Consider the following 18407-nt stretch of genomic DNA (forward strand, 5'->3'; position numbering starts at 1 on the left):
AAACAGAATGGAACAATGTGAAAAGACCCCCAAGTCACAGTTTCCTATCAAAACATACTTTTTAAGAAAATTCAGTCATTAACAAAGTTAGCTCAGGTTTCAGTTGCATCATGCTTACTTCAAGAATAAAGCAAGAAAACACTTCAGATTTCTTTCTGAAGTGTAACAGCAAAAAGAGACAAGTATATGTACAAATTGTACTCAAATTGTACTCAAATTTTTTTAAAGCCTAAATTCATGCTCAAAGTGAAGCAGAAAACCACATCAAAGGATTTGCAGTAGCAGAAAAATCCACAGGTAGGCATATTTCAATTCACTATAAAGCAGGAAAATACCAATTAGTTACAGCTATAGAATAAGCCTTTCAAAACACAATGAAATGGAAATACTAATACAAATATGGGAAAATACAAGAATGTTCTCTGCAGCATTATTTAAGGAAAGGAAATATAAAAATAAATTATGCTCCATCCATGTAATGGACTACTATGTAGCTGTTTAAAAAAATACAGTAAATATGTACTAAGGGAGGACTAAGGGAGAAAGGGAGACTTTCACAGCTCTGCATGGTTATGAGGTATCTGGATTTGATACAAACATGCATTATTTTCATTTTTTAAAGTACCAAAGCTTCTTGAATGTGTTACAAAGTCATTGGGAAACATACAAGAAAGGAAACAAGCTTCTATTTCCCAGAGTCCAAGCAGAGGATGGCCAGAAACCCTTTGGGATGTTGTAGAATAGATTCTTGGGTTAGATGGGAGAGGGATTAGTAGAAGCCCCTTCTAATTCAAAAGATCAAGAGCGTACCTCTCGCAACTCCTTGGTCTTTGGCCTCATGAATATTACTTCTTCACTAGAGCTTTCCAAGGAGCATACAACATGCCATAATATCTTCCATCTTAAGAAATAACTTCCTTAATCACACATATCATTCCGTCACTCCATTTCTATGCTCTGCTTTTCACAAGTATTGTCTGTGTGCTGTCTTCACTTCCTTTCCACCATTATCTCTGCAAAAACTTTTTATCTTAAAATAATTTCAAAGTTACAAAACAAATGCAATGATACAAATATTTCTCATACTCCCTTCACTCAGATTCCTCAGTTGTTAAGATTTTCCCATGTTTTATTCTCTCGTCTCTATGTGCATGTATATACATGAATATGTGTGTGGGCAGAGCTCTTGTTAAGGTTACCAGTGGCTTTCATTTTGTCAAATCTAATTAATGATCACTTTTCAGCTCTCATCCAATCAGCACCATCAAAAATGTTTATCATGCCACTTTCCTGAAACACTTCTTCACTTGGCTTCCAGGAACCACTTCCTCCTGTTTCTCTACCCTATGACTTCTCAGCCTCCTTTGCCATGTCCTCTTCATCATACAAACCTCCGAAGGCTAGAGGGCCTAGTCTCAGTGCTTGGATCTCTCCTTTTCTCTGTTTACATTCATTTCTCACTTGTTCTTATCCAATCTCAAGACTAAATACTATCTGCATATTGTTAAATCAGTTTTTATCTCGTATTGCACTCTCCTCCCTACTCTAGATTCCTAAAATCTAGTGTCCAAATCCCACTGGAGGCTTAGCTTTACATGTCTAAACCTAAATTTCAAATTATGTGAACTGATTTCTTCCATACCTACCCATCTCCATTTTCCTATAATCTCTCCCATCTCAGAAAATGGCAACTCCACCCTTCCAGTTGTTCAGGCCCAAAATCTTAGTCATCCTTGACTCCTTTATCCTATACCCCACATCCAGTCCAGAATCCAACCACCCCTCATCATTTTGCCCATTACCGTTCTGGGCTAATCCACCATAATCTCTCACCTGCACTTTGGCAATATCTTCCTACCTTAACTCTTTATTTGTCTTTGAACCCCCATAATCTATTTGCCACATGCTGCCAGAGCCATCCTTTTAAAACATGATTTACATTGGTTACTCCTCTGGACAAAGCTCTCCAAACAGCCTCTCACCTCACCTCATGACTCACTGCATCCTAGTCATCCAGTCACTGATCTCCCTGAGTATGCCAGGCATGCGCTCTTATCCCAAATCCCTAATTAAGAACCCCTCAACTTCCTCCTACCCAGTGCCTCAGCTTCTGCCCCACTTTTTAGCATGTAGCATGGAATGTCAAGAGCTAGAAACAGAATGAAGAAGGACAAAGGACATTGCCAATAAGTGAGTGGTTTTGACAAAATAAGCAAAAGCTGGTAGCAAAGGGATTCTCCCAATGGGAGAAGTGTTGCCCTGAGTCTTTTGTTTCTTTAATTCATACTTTAGACTCTACCATCAGGACAGCTGGTTATTCTGGAAAACTGTTTTCCACATTGGTTGACATTATTAGGATTTAGTTCCAGTTCATAATTTCATCAGCAAAGTAACCAGGTTAAACATGAGGACATTCTGCTTCTGCTTATCAAGGCTAGTTCCAGTGCCATTATCTTATGCAATGAGAAGTGGTAAATTATAAATACATGTATTCTATGGCTTGGAAAGAATGGGCTTATTTTGGTGTGTGATATATGGATTCAGTACTGCTGGTTTCCAGTCCCATCTAACATACCATTCTTTCTCCAGTACTTCAAACACAAACACATTCCATTACTTGGATGGCATATGAGAGAATATATATGTAGCAGATGTCTCAGGTTGAAAGAAAACTTCTTTATAAGGATTTTTGAAGAATCAGACTATGTAGACTTGTAGTTTTTACTGTGAGGGGAATAAATATCAAGTCAAAATATAAGCAGAGCCATCTGTCCTTTATAAGGTAAAGAGACAACAGACCCAATCCGCAGGTCCCTATTTTCCTCTCAACTGTATATTTTGATATTTTTTTCTTCTTTTTTTACTAGATGCATATAGGGACATGTAAATGTAAACACTATAGAATCTCTGCGTATAGCCACTTTAGCCATTTAGTCACTTTCATCTCAGCACTTAGCACAGCACCCAGCACATGGCAGATGCCAATTAGTATTTGCTGGATCAACATTCTGGGGAAGGGGCAAGATGATAATACTGAGGAAGGCTACAGATAGGACTCACTCATTTTTTACTGGATACCCACTATGTGCCAGGTCATGTGTTTGGTGCTCAGTATACAAAAACAGACATACACAAGACATCCACTATCTCACATATCTCATGGTATGGTGGTTAGATAAGAAAGTAAGCCCTTATGATATAATGTGTGAAGTGATCTGAAGGGGATTATCCAGTGTACCATGGAAACACAAAGGGAACACAGGGTTAATGAAGCAGGGAGGGCGTCTTAAGGAAGTGCTGCTACACCTGAACACTGACATATGAATAAAAGTGAGCCTGTTGGGATGGTGGGGGGTGGGGGTGAAAGGGATCTTTCAGCATGTGCAAAAGCACTGGGGCCAGTGATCACAGCTTTCACAGGGAACTCAAAGACAACTTTCAGTAGGACATAATCTTTGAGAACTGAGGGTTTGCGAAGACTTAAGGTTGGGTGCCCAGATCAGTTGGAGTTTCACTAAGTTTTGAAGCTGATTTGAGTATGTGTTAAAAATTTTTTAGATTTATTTTCTTGATATATAAATTAAGGTTTTTAAAATTATAGAATAGATTTTAATAACATATTCACATCAATATCTTTACTATAGATGAGGGAGGGTTTGGTTTTTTAAGAAATACATCCCAGAATATTTTCTAAGAGCTAATAAAAGACAGATACCTTTTTTATCGAACTTTGGCAAAGACATGAGTTAACAGGTGGTCACGTGTATGTCTTAAACCTTGTAATTTCATCTAAAATGTCTCAGGGTGTAATTATCATAGACTGAGGAGAGAGATAAAGGGAGAAAGGCAAAGGAGAGAGAAGAAAATTCCACTTTTGTTCTCTCCAAATGCATAATGAAAACATGTGTCTAGGGTTAGGATTTTTTATTTTTGTGCCCGAGTCCAGGTATTAAATACAGCTCAGTAGCTTAGAATTCAGTCAGTAGGTCTGCAGGCATATTTATATATCTGGCATCAATTTTGTCAGAATGTTTTCTGCTTTCAGACACAGGCCACTAGTTATAAATCCTTTTCTAGGGAGTTAAATTTATGTGAACTGGATTATAAAACTTAGATTCTCAAATGCCATTTGTAATTGCCACGATTCCTAAATAACTTCTTTCATGTAACTCTGGCCCCACTACAGTCTATTCTCAGCCCAGTAGTCACAGTTATTCTTCTCAAAAGTAAGTCAGACCATATCGCACTGTTGGTCAAAACCCAGAAAGCAGCTCTCCGCTGCACTCTGAGTCAAAGCCCAAGTTCCTACCAGGCCCTCTATGGGTATCTGTGAGGTGGCCTTCCTCTGACCTCACTGCTGTTATCTGCCTGACCGCATCTCCAGAAACACAGGTCTCTTTGCTCTTCTTTGAACATGCCAAGCACCCTCCTATCACCACAGAACCTTTGCATGAGCTCTTCTCTCCTGGGATGCTCTTCCCTCAGAAATCCACAAGGCTGTCCCTCCCTCACTTCATTCAGGTCTCTGCTCAAATGGAATCTTCTCACAAAGCCATCTCACTAAAACTTCTACACACCTCTCCATCCCCCTTACCCTGCTTTTTTTTTCTGTAGCAGTTTTCATCTTCAAATGTACCTTAATTACTTCAATGTAACTTAATTACTGTGTTTATTGCCAAAAGAATGCATTTCCCTAAAGGCATTAATGTGTGTCTCTTTGGCTCATCATGCACCCCGAGCACCTAGAACAGAGCCTGGCACACTTCCATGTGCTTGATGAATGTATATTGAATAAATTGCCAAAATAAAATTTTGTACAACTAGCTAGGACTGAATATTGGAGTCAGTATCCTTAATTTTGAGCAGAAATAAGATCTGACTTAGAAACTTGCATATAGACTTATTTTCCTTCTCTGCAGAACAAAATCAGATTCTATTTTGAAGGACATATTATCATTACTCATCTCACAATCCTGGCAAAGAGTATGTGTGTACTATTATTTAAGTATATGTGTGACGGTACAACCCAGCAAATGTGTTTATATGAAGTGACCACAGTATGGTAATTTAAGAAGGAAGGACAGATTGAGGTCTGTGGAATATTTCTTTCTTTCTCAAACTAGCATAATAATTACAATGGGAACTATTGAATCATCAGATTTCATTTTTCAAAGCCAACAGAAACCAGTTGGAGAACTTTCAGAAGACTAGTATTCCAACAGATTAAAAACCTATTTTCCCCCTTGAAATTTAAGAGCCACTATTTAAAGACATAATTGCATATGCCAATAAATAGCCTTATAAAAGCTCACCGTCTTTACACTAATGAATAGGAAATGATAATTAATGTGTTAGTATTCTTCAAATGTCATCTTTACAAATATGAATTTACAGGAAAATCTGTCCATTTCCAAGGCTAAAACTTCCTGGTAAAAACTACAATTTGTAAAATGTAACAACCAGATAGCACTAAGTCTCTCATTTATTTCTAATTTAATCACAAACTTAAAAAGGACCGTGGAAAGTGTCACAATATTGCATAATGATTAGCTGGTCTGGTGACCAGCAATAATGGATTAAGTTTCCTCTTCCTTAGCTCTTTATTAATGAGCCTTTAAAAGTAGTACTTAGATAAGATCAATCAAGAACTTAATGAATATATACTCTGATTATGACTAGGCAGTACTGAGCACAAAGAAGAACCACTAGACACACCCTCAGGTTTATTCATATCAAACAAGTACATTTACTGTTATAGCATTCATTGTGATCCTGTTGCACTGTGGTAATAGATAATTTGACCCCAAAGATATATTTTCGAGGAAGCCAAACCCAGCACTTCTAAATAAACTTCTACCTGTTAGGCCAACCAAGCATACCAAACTATGAGTAAGGTATTTCCACTATTAACACTAGGATTTAGAAAAGAGTTTATCATGTAACAAGTTTAGAGTTCTGGGTGGAATTCAAAAATTGTTTACTGAATTATAGCATGTACTACTGCATCATTTTGTGGGTCAGCAATATTGTTACAGGTGAAACTTTACCATCATCTGCCATATAACCTCCATACATTCATTCACTCATTCATACATTTATTAAACAAATATTTATTTGGTGCCTACTATATGCCAGACACTCAGCTAGTTGCTAGGGAATTAGAGATGGTTGAAAGAAACAAAGTTCCTGCTCTCAAAAAGCTTCTTTTTACCAGAGAAGACATAATAAACAAAGAAACAAATATATTTTCAGCTGGCAAAAGTGCTATGAAAGCACTAAAATGGGACAATATTATAGAATGATTGAGAATGGGGTAGGGATTGGATGGTATGTCAGGGATAGTCTCACTAAGGAGATAACGTCTGAGATAAGATGTACAGGAAGAGAAGGAGCCAGCCATGTCAAATGCCAAGGGAGAACAAACAGTGCAAAGGCCCTAGAGAAGGAATGAACTCTGTTTTTGAAAAACAGAAAGAAAACCAGTGTGCCTTGATTGAAGACATGAGAGAGGCATACAAGATAAAGTCAGAAAGGTGGGCAGCATCTAGATAATATACAATCTCATAGAGCCTTTCTTTTCTTTTCCTTTCTCTTCTCTTAAAATATTTAATGTTATAGGAAGACTTTGGAGGATTTTTAAGCAAGGAAGAAATATGGTTCAAATTTTTTTTTCTAAAAGAATATCCATATAGAATGACTGTGGATTTTAAAAACTAAAATAGAACATATAGAAATGAAAAATGTAATTGAAGCTAAAAATTCAATGGACTGATACACAGCAAATTCAACACAGCTGAAGAAAGATTTAGCATACTGGAATATAAGCCAGAAAAATATGTCATAGATTTCTGAAAGATGAGATTGAAAATACAAAAGGACAGATCTGTAGGAAGAAAGAAGGAAAATATTTAATTGCAGTTCTAGAAAGACAGAGATGGGGAAGACTGGATGAGATTTCTTATTGCTTACTGAAAAGCCAAGGCATAGGATTTCCCAGAGATGATAGCAAAAACTAGTCCAGAGAGTTAGGAATTCTAACAATTCTTAAGCAACATATATTAAAAGAATTCTATATCTAAATACATCAGAGTGAAATTGTGAACACCAAATAAAAAGAGAAAGACTAAAAGCCACTGAGAAAAGGACAAATTGCAACCAAAGGACTAGCCAGACTTACAGAAACTTCTCAAGAGCAGTGATAGAGGCCAAATGATGGAGAATCTGCCCTGCACTGAGAGGAAAAGCTGTATGCCTAGAATTCTATACTCAGAAAAATATCCTTTAAGAATATATTAAAGAGAAATAGATATAGTTTCAGGCAAACAAAAATGGAGAGGTTGCTCTAGTAGATCTTCATCAAAGGAAATGCTGAAGAATCCAAGCCAGGCAGAAGGAAAGTGCTTATAGGCTGAGATGCAAGACGGATTAAGGAGGAAGAGAGTAGGAAATACGTGGTTAAATCTGAATAAGCAGTGATTGTATAAAAAAATGTCCTGAGGGATTGAAAATTAATTAAAATATAAAAGAACAATAATAATATTAGGGTGGGGGTAAATGGAATTAAAGTGTTCTAAGTTACTGTAATAACCAGAAAGTTGATATGGGTATTTCATAATGTAAATAAATATTTTTAAGAGTAAACACTGAGAAAAGAGCAAGAAAATGTGTAAATTCCAAATCAGTGAAGGGGAAAAAAAAAATATATATATATATATAGTTAAAAATTAATAATTCTTAAAAAGGGGAAGAAAAGATTTTAAAAAGAGGCAGAAAAGTGTAGCCCCAAATTAGATGGTAGAAATACATTTTAGAAGTTCACTAATTACATTAACGCACATGAACTAATTATGCTCCTGGCAAAAGGCAAACATTGTCATACTGGAGTTTTAAAATTCTAATTACATGTTATCTAAAAGAAACGTGTGAACTAAGAGGATACAAAAGAGGCAGAAGCGAAAGGATGTAAGTGGAACATGAGTGAAATTTAACCAAAAGACAGTAACTACAAGAGATTTCAGGTAATAGAAGACTTAAGGCTAACAGTATACTAACCATGGAGTCCTTAAAAAGCCATCATAACCAATCTCCTGTTCTCTTTCTTTTATTTCCCTTTTCCTCCTGACTCCCTCTTGGTCTCAGAGGCAGACCGTTTTTCTGCCTGTTTCTCTCCAGTGCAATCCTCTTCACTTCAGCCCCCCAGTTCCCTTTCTGAGGGCGGAGTGCACACACCAGTGGGGCCCCTGGCTCCCACCCAGGACATGTGAGAAGCAGTTGTGCAGAATTGCTAGTTGAAGATTTAGGGTAGGATGAAAAGAGTATTCTGGGGCTATCTTTATCAGTTTGAGCCACCAATACCCAATAAGCTTTATAATCTTTGTTAGGGAATCTCTGGATGACCTTGAACTGGTAACTCACTTCATTTCCCCTCACTTCTTATATTTAAAATGAGAAGTCATATCTGCAGCTAGATTAACAGAGGTGCCAGCATTAGAAAGTCAGTAATTGTCAAGTTCTTAAGATGTTTGTAAAAGTGATAAGAAGTTCAGGTTATAGGCCAGTTGGCTACTCATTGACTTATCACAGAAATTTGCAGTGCAAAAGAGTATGTTCTTTAACCAGCTAAACAGGAAAGGACTCGATAAGCCTTTGAATTGTGACGGGCAGAGTGGTTAGCACAACCCTTATCTAGGGCAGCTACACACGTCAGCCCAGATCCTGCTCTAATTCCTAGTCTTGGGCATGGCAACTGATTTAGAAGAGTCCCTAAATCTATCCCTGGTGTCTAACAGAACTGCCTTGTTATACTTCTTTAAAAATTTCTATTTTCTGGAAAAAGACCTCACTGTGTATCTCATATCTCAAAGGGACAGCTTTGAATTTCAAGATGCAAATAAAAATTTAGACTGGCACTTACTTTTGAAAGTCTCAAACTTACCATTTCCGTCCCTCCACCATCTGTCCTGACTTGATTACTACCCAGTACATGATTACTTCAGCAAGGCCACAGGCTTGAGGAGGAGGAGCTGTAAGTGACCTTGGGTTTGTTACTTATTATGACTGTGCCCTGATTTCCTGGAGCCTACCCCATGGGCTGGCGAGACTTCAGTAAGATTATGCATGAGATTCAGAGAATATACTGTGGGCCTAGTTCTCACCCTTAGCCCAAAGCTGTGAGTAATACAGGGCCCGGTTACCTTGCTGAAAGGAGAAGGGGAAAAATATATATCAGCAACTTACTTCTGACCAAGCACTGATGGGTATTGAAAAGATAAAATACCTTTTATAAATTTTCTACAGTGAAATTCACGGGCTGTAAAGATGGTAGCAGCTAAGTGTAATTTATCATGTTCTTCACTCAACTTGGTTTTATCAGGACAAGATCTGTTATAAGAATGAAAAGGAATAAATACATAGTATTTACATCCTTATATATTAGATATGAGTGGGTGGTTAGAGGCAGGGAGGGAAGGAGGTTAGGAAGGAAGACGTGAAGGAAGGAGGGGGAGAGAAAAAGAACAATTTAAAATGGCGGCATGCTTACTGTAATTATAAATTATACGCCAGTAGAGCATAATCAATAGTTTTAGCACATAATTGCTCAAGTGAAATCTTCCATATAATTTTCTAAGTTTTGGTGATAATTAAAAAATTTTTTTTAAGTTTCAGCATCAGCACATAGTGTTGGATATTGTCTTATCTTTACTATCAATTTTTAGTCCTTTTGACCTTTCTTTTGGAACTGGGGAAGCTATAAACCTTGGAGCAGAATATAATACTGTGGAAAAAATCATTTTAGAAATTCATTTTTCCTTTTAGATTCATGACAATATATAAGAAATGTGGCAAAAGTCATGCAGAGTTTTATAACAGTCCCTAGCCATTGCACAGTGCCGTGTTCACAGTAAATGGACAATAAATACAAGCTGGTAATGATGATGCAAGCCCCACTAAGTCAGGTTTCCATTTCAACTCTGATTTGGGGAATTGGCTATTAAGAAAGGGAAATTTAGTAATGAGATTGAGAGAGGAAAACACTATATCCTCAGATTCAGAAATTAAAAAAAAAAACATCCTTTTTCCTAATTGCCTTGAAGAAATGAAAGCCACTTGACCCAGGACAAAATTGAAAGCATGAACTAGTAAGTGAGATATACAAATGGTCTTAGAGCCAGTTCCAGTTAATAAACAAAAACCTTTCCTGACTGTTCAACCTGCATAGAGAATACTGAAGGCTCAGTGCTTTGAGCTTTGGTGCATGACACATATAATTGTTTTTAATTTGGTTTTAAAAATAATGAAAGGTATATAAAGGTACAGGGATGCCTTCAATGCCTAAAGTAGGTTTATGAACTGTGATTACCAGGATCAATTTTTAGCCACAGCCTTCCCCTGCCAGGGCATTTTGTCTCAAAACGCTGAACTATTTTAAAGTTTAAAGCTTTCTATGTAGAGAATCATTGTGGGAATTGGAAAATTACAGCATAGTCTTAGAAGTTAATTTAAAGATGGGTTCTGGTATAAGCACAAAAGCAGCCTCTGTTGTGCAGTTAACTGTACTCCTTACTGTTTCAGTTTAATTTCTAAGGTGTTCTCAGGTTGAATGCAGTGATTGTACTATTACCTAGGCTGGTTTTGTTTTCTCTTTGTGATGCTGTTAGTTTGTTTGCTGTCAGGAGGAAGAAAGAAAACCTGAAATTGGACCACAGAAAGTCATCATAAAAGTCATTGTATGTGTATGTGTGTGTGTGTTTTTCCCTTTGTATTAATAACACCATCATAGGCATCATTGTGAATTTAGAAGACCAGAAAAATCCCTACTGCCAATACCTCTTAACTTTTCTGCAGGTATTTGCAACTTGCCGTACATCAAACTTACCCCTGACTTGTTTATAATTGGGACTCTTTTTTAAGCCAGTTTCATTTCAGAGAATAAGTCATTATTCTCTGAAAGGTGGCAATTTTCCATGCAGTAATAGGTCCACTCTAACAAAAAATCTAGTTAAATGGATTCTGGAAGGACTTTCAGTGATCAGGTCACAGGTAGATGCCATATGGTGGGCTGGTAGGGTCCTTATGAGATTTCCACCACAGTATGATGACATTCTTTCAGGCTGTAGCCCCTCTGGTGAAGGGACAGAAGGTGCAAAAACACTGGGTACAGGTAAGAGAGCACTTGTAGTTCACAAAAACACAGGTACTTAGACCTAAAACAAATAAGGGTGTCCACCTAAGAAATGTCAGCCTTAAACATTGAGCCAAGGATCTTACAAAGTTCTGGGTTCTGTTATGAATTTCTAGTCAGAGAGATTTGGTGGAAGACACTGTTTTCTTCCCGTCTGTCCGTTTGTTTGCAAGGCCCTGCACACTGAGCTGACCTACCATCCCCTGCACCCTCGCAGTTTTCAAATACTACTGGTACCCCAAGTAATCCCCTAGGATGCCAACCTTCCCTTATTCCTAACCAGAGCCCAACTGCTGGCTCCTCTTTATCTCCTGCACCAGGCCCTTCATGCCAGCTCGCCGCCCTCTGACTCATGCCCATCTGTACCCCTGCCTTTGAACCACAGCTCTCCTGCCAGGTGGCAGCAGTCCCTGCCCTCTGGCCCGATTTTGTCATAGTCAGCGGTGACATTTCCTGTTCCTTTCCTGGTCCCACCACACCCCAAGCCTCCTCCAGTTCTTTGGATGGGACTCAACCTGTCTACTCAAGACAATTTCTGATCATCCACTGGTGTTCCTGATGCTGCTTGAAATAAGAGGCTATCAAGGCTCTCACATTTTCTTTTCCAGATAGCATAAAAAGAATAATGGGGCTGAACCCAGTCCTTGTAAGCCCAGGTAATGGTGCCTCACAGTCAGGAGAGTGATGAGGCCTTCTGGAAGTTGCCATGGAAACTGCTCTTGTTTTCTGTTCTCTTCCAGAAGCTCCAACATAAATCAGAACAACAAATAACCTGAAAATGTCCATCTTTCTGAGAAACAGGTTAAACTATTTGTGGCAGTAATGCCAACTCTTCACAAAACCTCTGGTTTCCCTTCCTCTGGGGCACATAACTAGACTGCCTTTCCAGGAGACTAGTTGTAGTCAGTAAGACGGGACAGAGCTGATACAGCTCCCGGCCAGGACTTGAAAGAATCAGGTGTGTTTCTTCTACACTTTCCCTGTCTACCTGCTGGGCATAAGTGATTAAAAGGCCCAGTAGATGAAGGAAATATAAATGGAAGATGAGGTTCTCTGAAATTCTATGTGGAAGAAAATTGCCCACCAAACAGCGACACGTTGGCTTCTTATAAGAGCAAAAACCACCATTGTGTTGGAGCCATTATACATTTTGGGGTCAGTTGGTATTGGAATCAAGTTTGCACTAATGCAACCCAATATTTTATGTTTTAGAGTATTAAATCACTTGATTGTCAGAATTCTGGGCTGTCATCCTGAAAAATACAAGAGGAACTAGCAGAAAGGGAAGGGAAACAGGAAGGAATAATAATGTGAATAACTACAAATGTTTACTGCATATATAAACATGTGCTGAGCCCTGCGTTAAATGTATTACACACACTGTCTCATTTAAGTTCATTTATTTCTCACTGTTTCAGAAATAGCACTATTATTATCCCTGTGACTCAGATGTGGGAGCCAGGGCAGAGCTGTACTCAGGAAGCCGTGATTCGAATCTGCTGACTCCACAGCCCAAGCTCGGTGGAGTCCCAGCACTGTGTCCTGGGCACTCTGTACAATTTCACCTTCATGACACCTTGTAAAACAGTCGTTATTATCCCCATTTGGAAGATGAGTAAACTGAAACTCAATGATTTAGCCACCTAACAAGATTCAGGCCAAGGTCTGGGCAGCTCTAATGCTCATTCTCTTTCCATCATAACATTAAGATCAGAGTATAGGTAGAGGGGAGAGATCATTCGGTCTGAGTTTACCTCTGTTTCTGGACCCAGACATTTCAGAAGGGGATCTGTTAGCTCTGGAACAACGTGATGACTGCACCCATCACCATCATCAGCTGGGAGACACAGGGATTTCAGCCAGTCAGTGTTCACCAGATTCACCCAGGGCACCACTGAGGCTGTTTTTCACTCTGACTAGGGCTCAAATATTACTACCTAACTGCAGGGAGAGCTCCCTCAGCCAGGGTTGGGTCGGTCATGTTCAGGACTAAAACACAGAATGGTAGCTCATTCATTTATGCACAGCAGGAGTTAGAAGAGAACCCAGTCCACAAATCTACCTTCGAAACTCCTAAAGTCAAGGAGTGCCACAAGGCATCTTGCTTTTATATATGCCTCTTGATGCTCTGAGAAAAAGTCCTAAAGGAATGCCAGGGCTGGTCAGGACATGGAGTCAATTTCAGCAAAGATGGAGAGAGGGAAACTGGCATGACTCCTGAGTAGATATGAAGGGGGAGGGCGAAGGGGTCATTTCTGTCTCTCCCCATACTCGGTCTTTTAATATGGATGGCACACCCCCTCATTACATCCCTCCTGGCCCCTATAAGGCCTGGCCCTCAGTGGGTACTTGACATATCAAGGAATCCCTCAAGACCCAGCCCTTTTCCCTCCTGACTTAATCTAAAGAGTTATTATCAGGTTTATAGTCCATATCTCAGAGAATAGCCAGTGCTGGAGGCTCACAACGGGAAAGCATGGCGGAGCCTCCTTGCCTGTGCCATGAACCTGGAAGACAAAAGCCACTTTGGGACCAAAGAGCCACAGTCCCATATGTATCCATTCAATTAACAGACCTTTGTAGTTGAGAAAAAGCACAGAGGCTGGAGTTCCTCTGTGGTGCAAAACCAGCTGGGTCACAGTGGGGACTGCAGGAGAACTGCAGGGTGAGCCCATTGTGTTTTCAGGGCTTCCCAGGATCAGGACCACCACAGCAGCAGCCCTGAGGGGTTCTAGAGCCCAGAAAAGGCAGAAAGAAGGGGTTCCCTACAAATCTCACTCTTCAGCCTGGGGAATCAGGAGAATACACAGGGGCATGGGAAGGGCAGCCTCCACATTCCTTCTAGTCATGCCCATCCACTCTTCAGGTGGTAAACAGTGAGTCTTTTTCTAAATACCTGCTTGATCATGTCACATATCCCTGACTTTCAGTTGTTCTTAGGATGAAGATCAAACTCATTATTGTGGCCTACTGTGAGTCTAATTCATTCGACTGTACCAGCCCTCCATACTCTCTGGAGCTCAAAGTGTGATTATTTGACAGCCTATAAACTCATGAGGACTGAATTCATATCTTTTCACTCACCATTTGATGTTGCACTTAGCTTATCTTCCTGACATAGATGGAGCTCAGTCAGCACAGTCAGCACTGATTCCTTGACTGGCTGGCTGGCTGGTTGGTTGAATGAGTGACTGAATAGACAATATTTTAGGAACAAAGTTAGGTGGATGCAGGAGCAAATCACTTCTTTGACTGGAGCCCAAGCCCTTATTTCTCCATGTAGAGATGTCACAGAGAGACAGGGCACAGTCTGGGCTGCAGCATTAAAGGTTAACAGCACAGCAACAAGGGCTCCCGTCAAAGACTTACCAACAGACATCCCAACAGAAGCAGATTTTACTAATTCAAGTGGCTTTTAGAAAGATGTGGGAAATGAACATAAATGAAATTTCACTGAGCATACAGCCTTAAAATGATTCAGAGAAACACCATCAACTCAATTTTTCAGTTCCCTCCCTTTTGCAGTGATGGATCAGGAAAATGACATTGTGGTCCTGAAGGAAGGACTCCTACCCTGCTGCCAACTGGATGCCAGGCAACCCAATTAGTCTAGTGAGGTTGCACGAGACAGCCCCCATCAAGGCTCACTGCCAGGTGATTTCAGGCCACAGCACTCAGTGAAAGAAAAGCTTATCTCATTTCTGATAGCACTAGATATGTGGCAATTTTAATTTTGGTTCTTTCCCTATCATCATAGGCTTCACATCATAGTTTCCCTTGGGATGGACTTTGGACACGGCAGGACCTGGAGGGCATATGAAAGGACAGGAGGTGAGGTGGGGCAGGACACAGTGTGAGTCAGAGTTGGTTTAGGCTCAACCCAAGGTATTCCTATGTGAATGAGGAAGTATTTCCCCAGTAATAGTGGGGAGAAACCTGCTACCAGATTTAACGAGGTGGCGATAACCAGCATATGTGAAATGTGCTCATATGGGTGACAAGACCAGTTGTCTAACAAGGGCTCATTGCTTAAGCAAATTCATGCCAGACCATCTGTAGAGCATTACCATCTTTTAACTGTGGAATTTAAAGATTAAGTATGAGAGTGATGCTGTTCACAAGGAAGCAGGCTTTTGCTATATTTTCTATTGCTGGTACACTATTGGCAATGTGTCAGCTGTCTGGTCACTGTGTGGATGCTCATCCTGACGGAGGAGCAACTGCTATTTAAAAGACTGTAGTAGAAGCCACAGACATTATGTGACAGAGTGAAAGATTTAACACGGTCTCAGTTTTTCTTTTGACTAGGCTTACTATCTACACAGGAGAAGGCAATTTAATTTCAACACAGGATTTTTCACATTTATTATCATTTATTATTGTAAATTCCTACTGTCTCCTACTTACTAAGAAATTTGCATTTTGAAAAAGAGTTTATTTTGAATGTTTCTACATTTTTAGAGTCAATATCAATCATCCAGGGCTGGATTACTCAATTTCAAAACTTAACCATGGTAAAACAATATACATTTATTTGGGGCAAAAAACAGAGAGTGAGCCAATAAAAATAAATAAGTCACCATAGTAGATGTAGAAGAGGGACTTGTCTGAATTTACACAGCAACCTTTGGATCCCAAATTTTGTTCACTGAGACTTGGGAGACCATGGGGGCCCCCCCTTGCTAGATGGGCTTGTTGCCGCTGAGACAGAAGCAAAGCAGATGGCACGCGTGGTTGTGAATTCCTGGGACACAGACTCATGATTCAGAGTGGCAGTCCTCCCCATGGACGCTCAGGAGAACCACCTGGGAGGCTTCCCAACCCATTCTACTCAAGCTCTACTCCCAGGGATTCAGATTTCATTCCCCTGGAGTAAGGCATCAGGATTATTTAAAAACAAACAAACAAAACTCCCCAGGTGATTCCATTGTGAGCTAAGACTGGGCAGCTCCAGGTTAGGAATGGAGGACTCAGGTGAGGAAGGTAAGGGAGAAGGAGCGGGGCATCAATTCTCCACTCAGCTCAGTAATCAGTAAAAACAACAAATTGCTGTTACCTGTTAAATTTTTCACCAGTTTATGTAATGTTTAGTGTTTGTTAAACGAATGTACTTATACCATTTTTACACTTCTCTGGATTGTGTCTCTAAATACCGGATGTAATTTTAACTGCTAAGCTTACATTAAAATCATTTCAAATAGTCATATTTAATATTATCCACAACCTTTTTCCTCCATTACCCTGGTGAATCGAAGGTGACTGCAGCACAGACATGTTCACTTACTTTAATTCCTTGTAATCCATAGCCAGGGGGGCCAGGAGGGCCAGGCAAGCCTTTCTGTCCGATAGCACCCTGTTGGAGGATAGAGAGGAATTGAAGAGGAGAGCAGGAAGATCCAAATTAGAAGTTAGGAATACATTAGAAAGAAAAACCATATTATTGCTTTGCCTTTGTTCTTCAATCTGATCGGGATCTACACCCGTGCTGCCTGTAAGCTGTATCACATTCTATATAAAACTGTTTTCCAAAAATGTTTAAGCCATAGAATCCTTTGCAAAAATCTTGCCTATAATCCAAATAGGTAAGCGCAGAGCTGTGCGGCATGAGCAGAAGCGTCGGCCTGCTCTGCTTGGACCCCTCTGGCTGCCCTACAACCACCCCCTTGGAGAGCAGAGGTGTGAGGAGCACTCACACACAATTCTATGTAGCCTTTACTATGTTGCTCCATTTCAAAATGAAGTGCTAGCTCACCAGGGTCGCAGTTAGATTCTGTGCCTATTGCTATGGTTTAGTACTGAATTTTTAAGAAAATATGTAAATGGAGTAAAAAGTGCATCATTTCCTGGTATGCGTACATTACAGTATAAGCTGACCCTATGTTTCTTGAGGAAAGCCTTCTGTGGTCAAATGAGATTGGAAAAATTCTACCCAATGTAATGTGCCTCTCATTGGAGATCTCTAGTACATGTTCATACATTAAAGCCTCTAAGCAGTCCCCCAATAAAGAGATTAATTTAACTTTGTTTATTCCAGTAGTTTTCAAATTAACATTTTATGGAACAAGCTTTAAGAAATGCTGGGCTACTACAAGTTACTGTATAAGTCCACCTTTTTCCTTCTAGTAAAGAGAAAGAGCTTTATATTTTCTGATTGTAAGAGGAATACCTGTTCACTACCAAAAAAAAAAAAATTAAACATAAATAAAGATGACAATGAAGAATAAAAAATAGACACCTCTTACCATCACCTAGTGTTAAAAACTACTCATATCTTTGGGTATACTTCATCCATCTGAAGTTTAAGAAATCATCATAAATTCAAGAAATAGCCTACTGCTAAAATAGAGCTGATGGGCAAGAAAAGGATAAACTGAGAATCTTGGTAATTCTGGGATACTCAGTAAAATCTTTCACTCATTAAACCTTTTCCCATTCCTCTCTGATAATGGGGTTCTAATTCACTTCTGTATATTTTGGGCATAAATGCATTTATTTGAAATTTGAATTTGTGATGAGTGGCTCATTGACACCTGTTTTCCCTATGAACATGCCTGATACTTCTTCACCTTACTTTTTGAACAAATCAAAGAAATATTTGTTGATCCAGTAATGAATGATTAAAACAGGGCTTCTCAATCTCAGCACTATTGACATTTTGAAGCAGCTCATTCTTTATTATGGGAGGCTGTCCTGTGCCTTGTAGCATCCATGGCCTCTACCCACTAGATACCAGTAGCACTCCCTCCCCACTGTGATACCCAGAAATGATCCCATTCATTACCAGATGTCCCCCTGGGGCAGAGAGGAGAGGACAAGATCTCCCTCATTGAGAGGCACTAGACTGAAAGAATGAAAGGATGAATAATCATCCAACTAGAGTTGACAAAAGGGAGAAAAATAGAAATGAGTGCAAAGGGAGCCAAAAGAGTTCCTCTTACCTTCCACAGGGACAATAAATCTAGACCCTTGCACTGAGGCCTTAACAGAATGGACTGCACGCATATGATACAATAGATACACTGGCTGGCATCCTGTTAAAAGGCCACCTGAGGTACCTCAGGCCTAAGTAAAGATGTTCTTTATCATCATTCTTAGTGATGGTGCAGCCTCTGAGGAACCTGGAAGTATTTTGAGCACTTTGCAACCACTTTCTTCAGAGACACGGACTTTCTAATTTCTTTTGGAGGAGGAGATGGCTTTATAAACTTAAATATTCTGTTTTACT

The 18407-nt window shown here is 39.6% G+C and overlaps 1 protein-coding gene across 3 annotated transcripts in view; it reads right to left on the reverse strand.

Moving 5' to 3' along the window:
- Positions 1–18407, reverse strand: part of COL28A1 (collagen type XXVIII alpha 1 chain) — a 178389-nt gene that overhangs the window by 47003 nt on the left and 112979 nt on the right. For all 3 annotated transcript variants that reach the window (XM_057504546.1, XM_036894570.2, XM_036894569.2), the window contains exon 27: positions 16467–16535. In XM_057504546.1, the coding sequence (XP_057360529.1) occupies positions 16467–16535 (69 nt within the window). The remainder of the gene's footprint in view (positions 1–16466; positions 16536–18407) is intronic.

This window comes from Manis pentadactyla, chromosome 7 (assembly GCF_030020395.1).
Source record: "Manis pentadactyla isolate mManPen7 chromosome 7, mManPen7.hap1, whole genome shotgun sequence".
NCBI lineage: Eukaryota > Metazoa > Chordata > Mammalia > Pholidota > Manidae > Manis > Manis pentadactyla.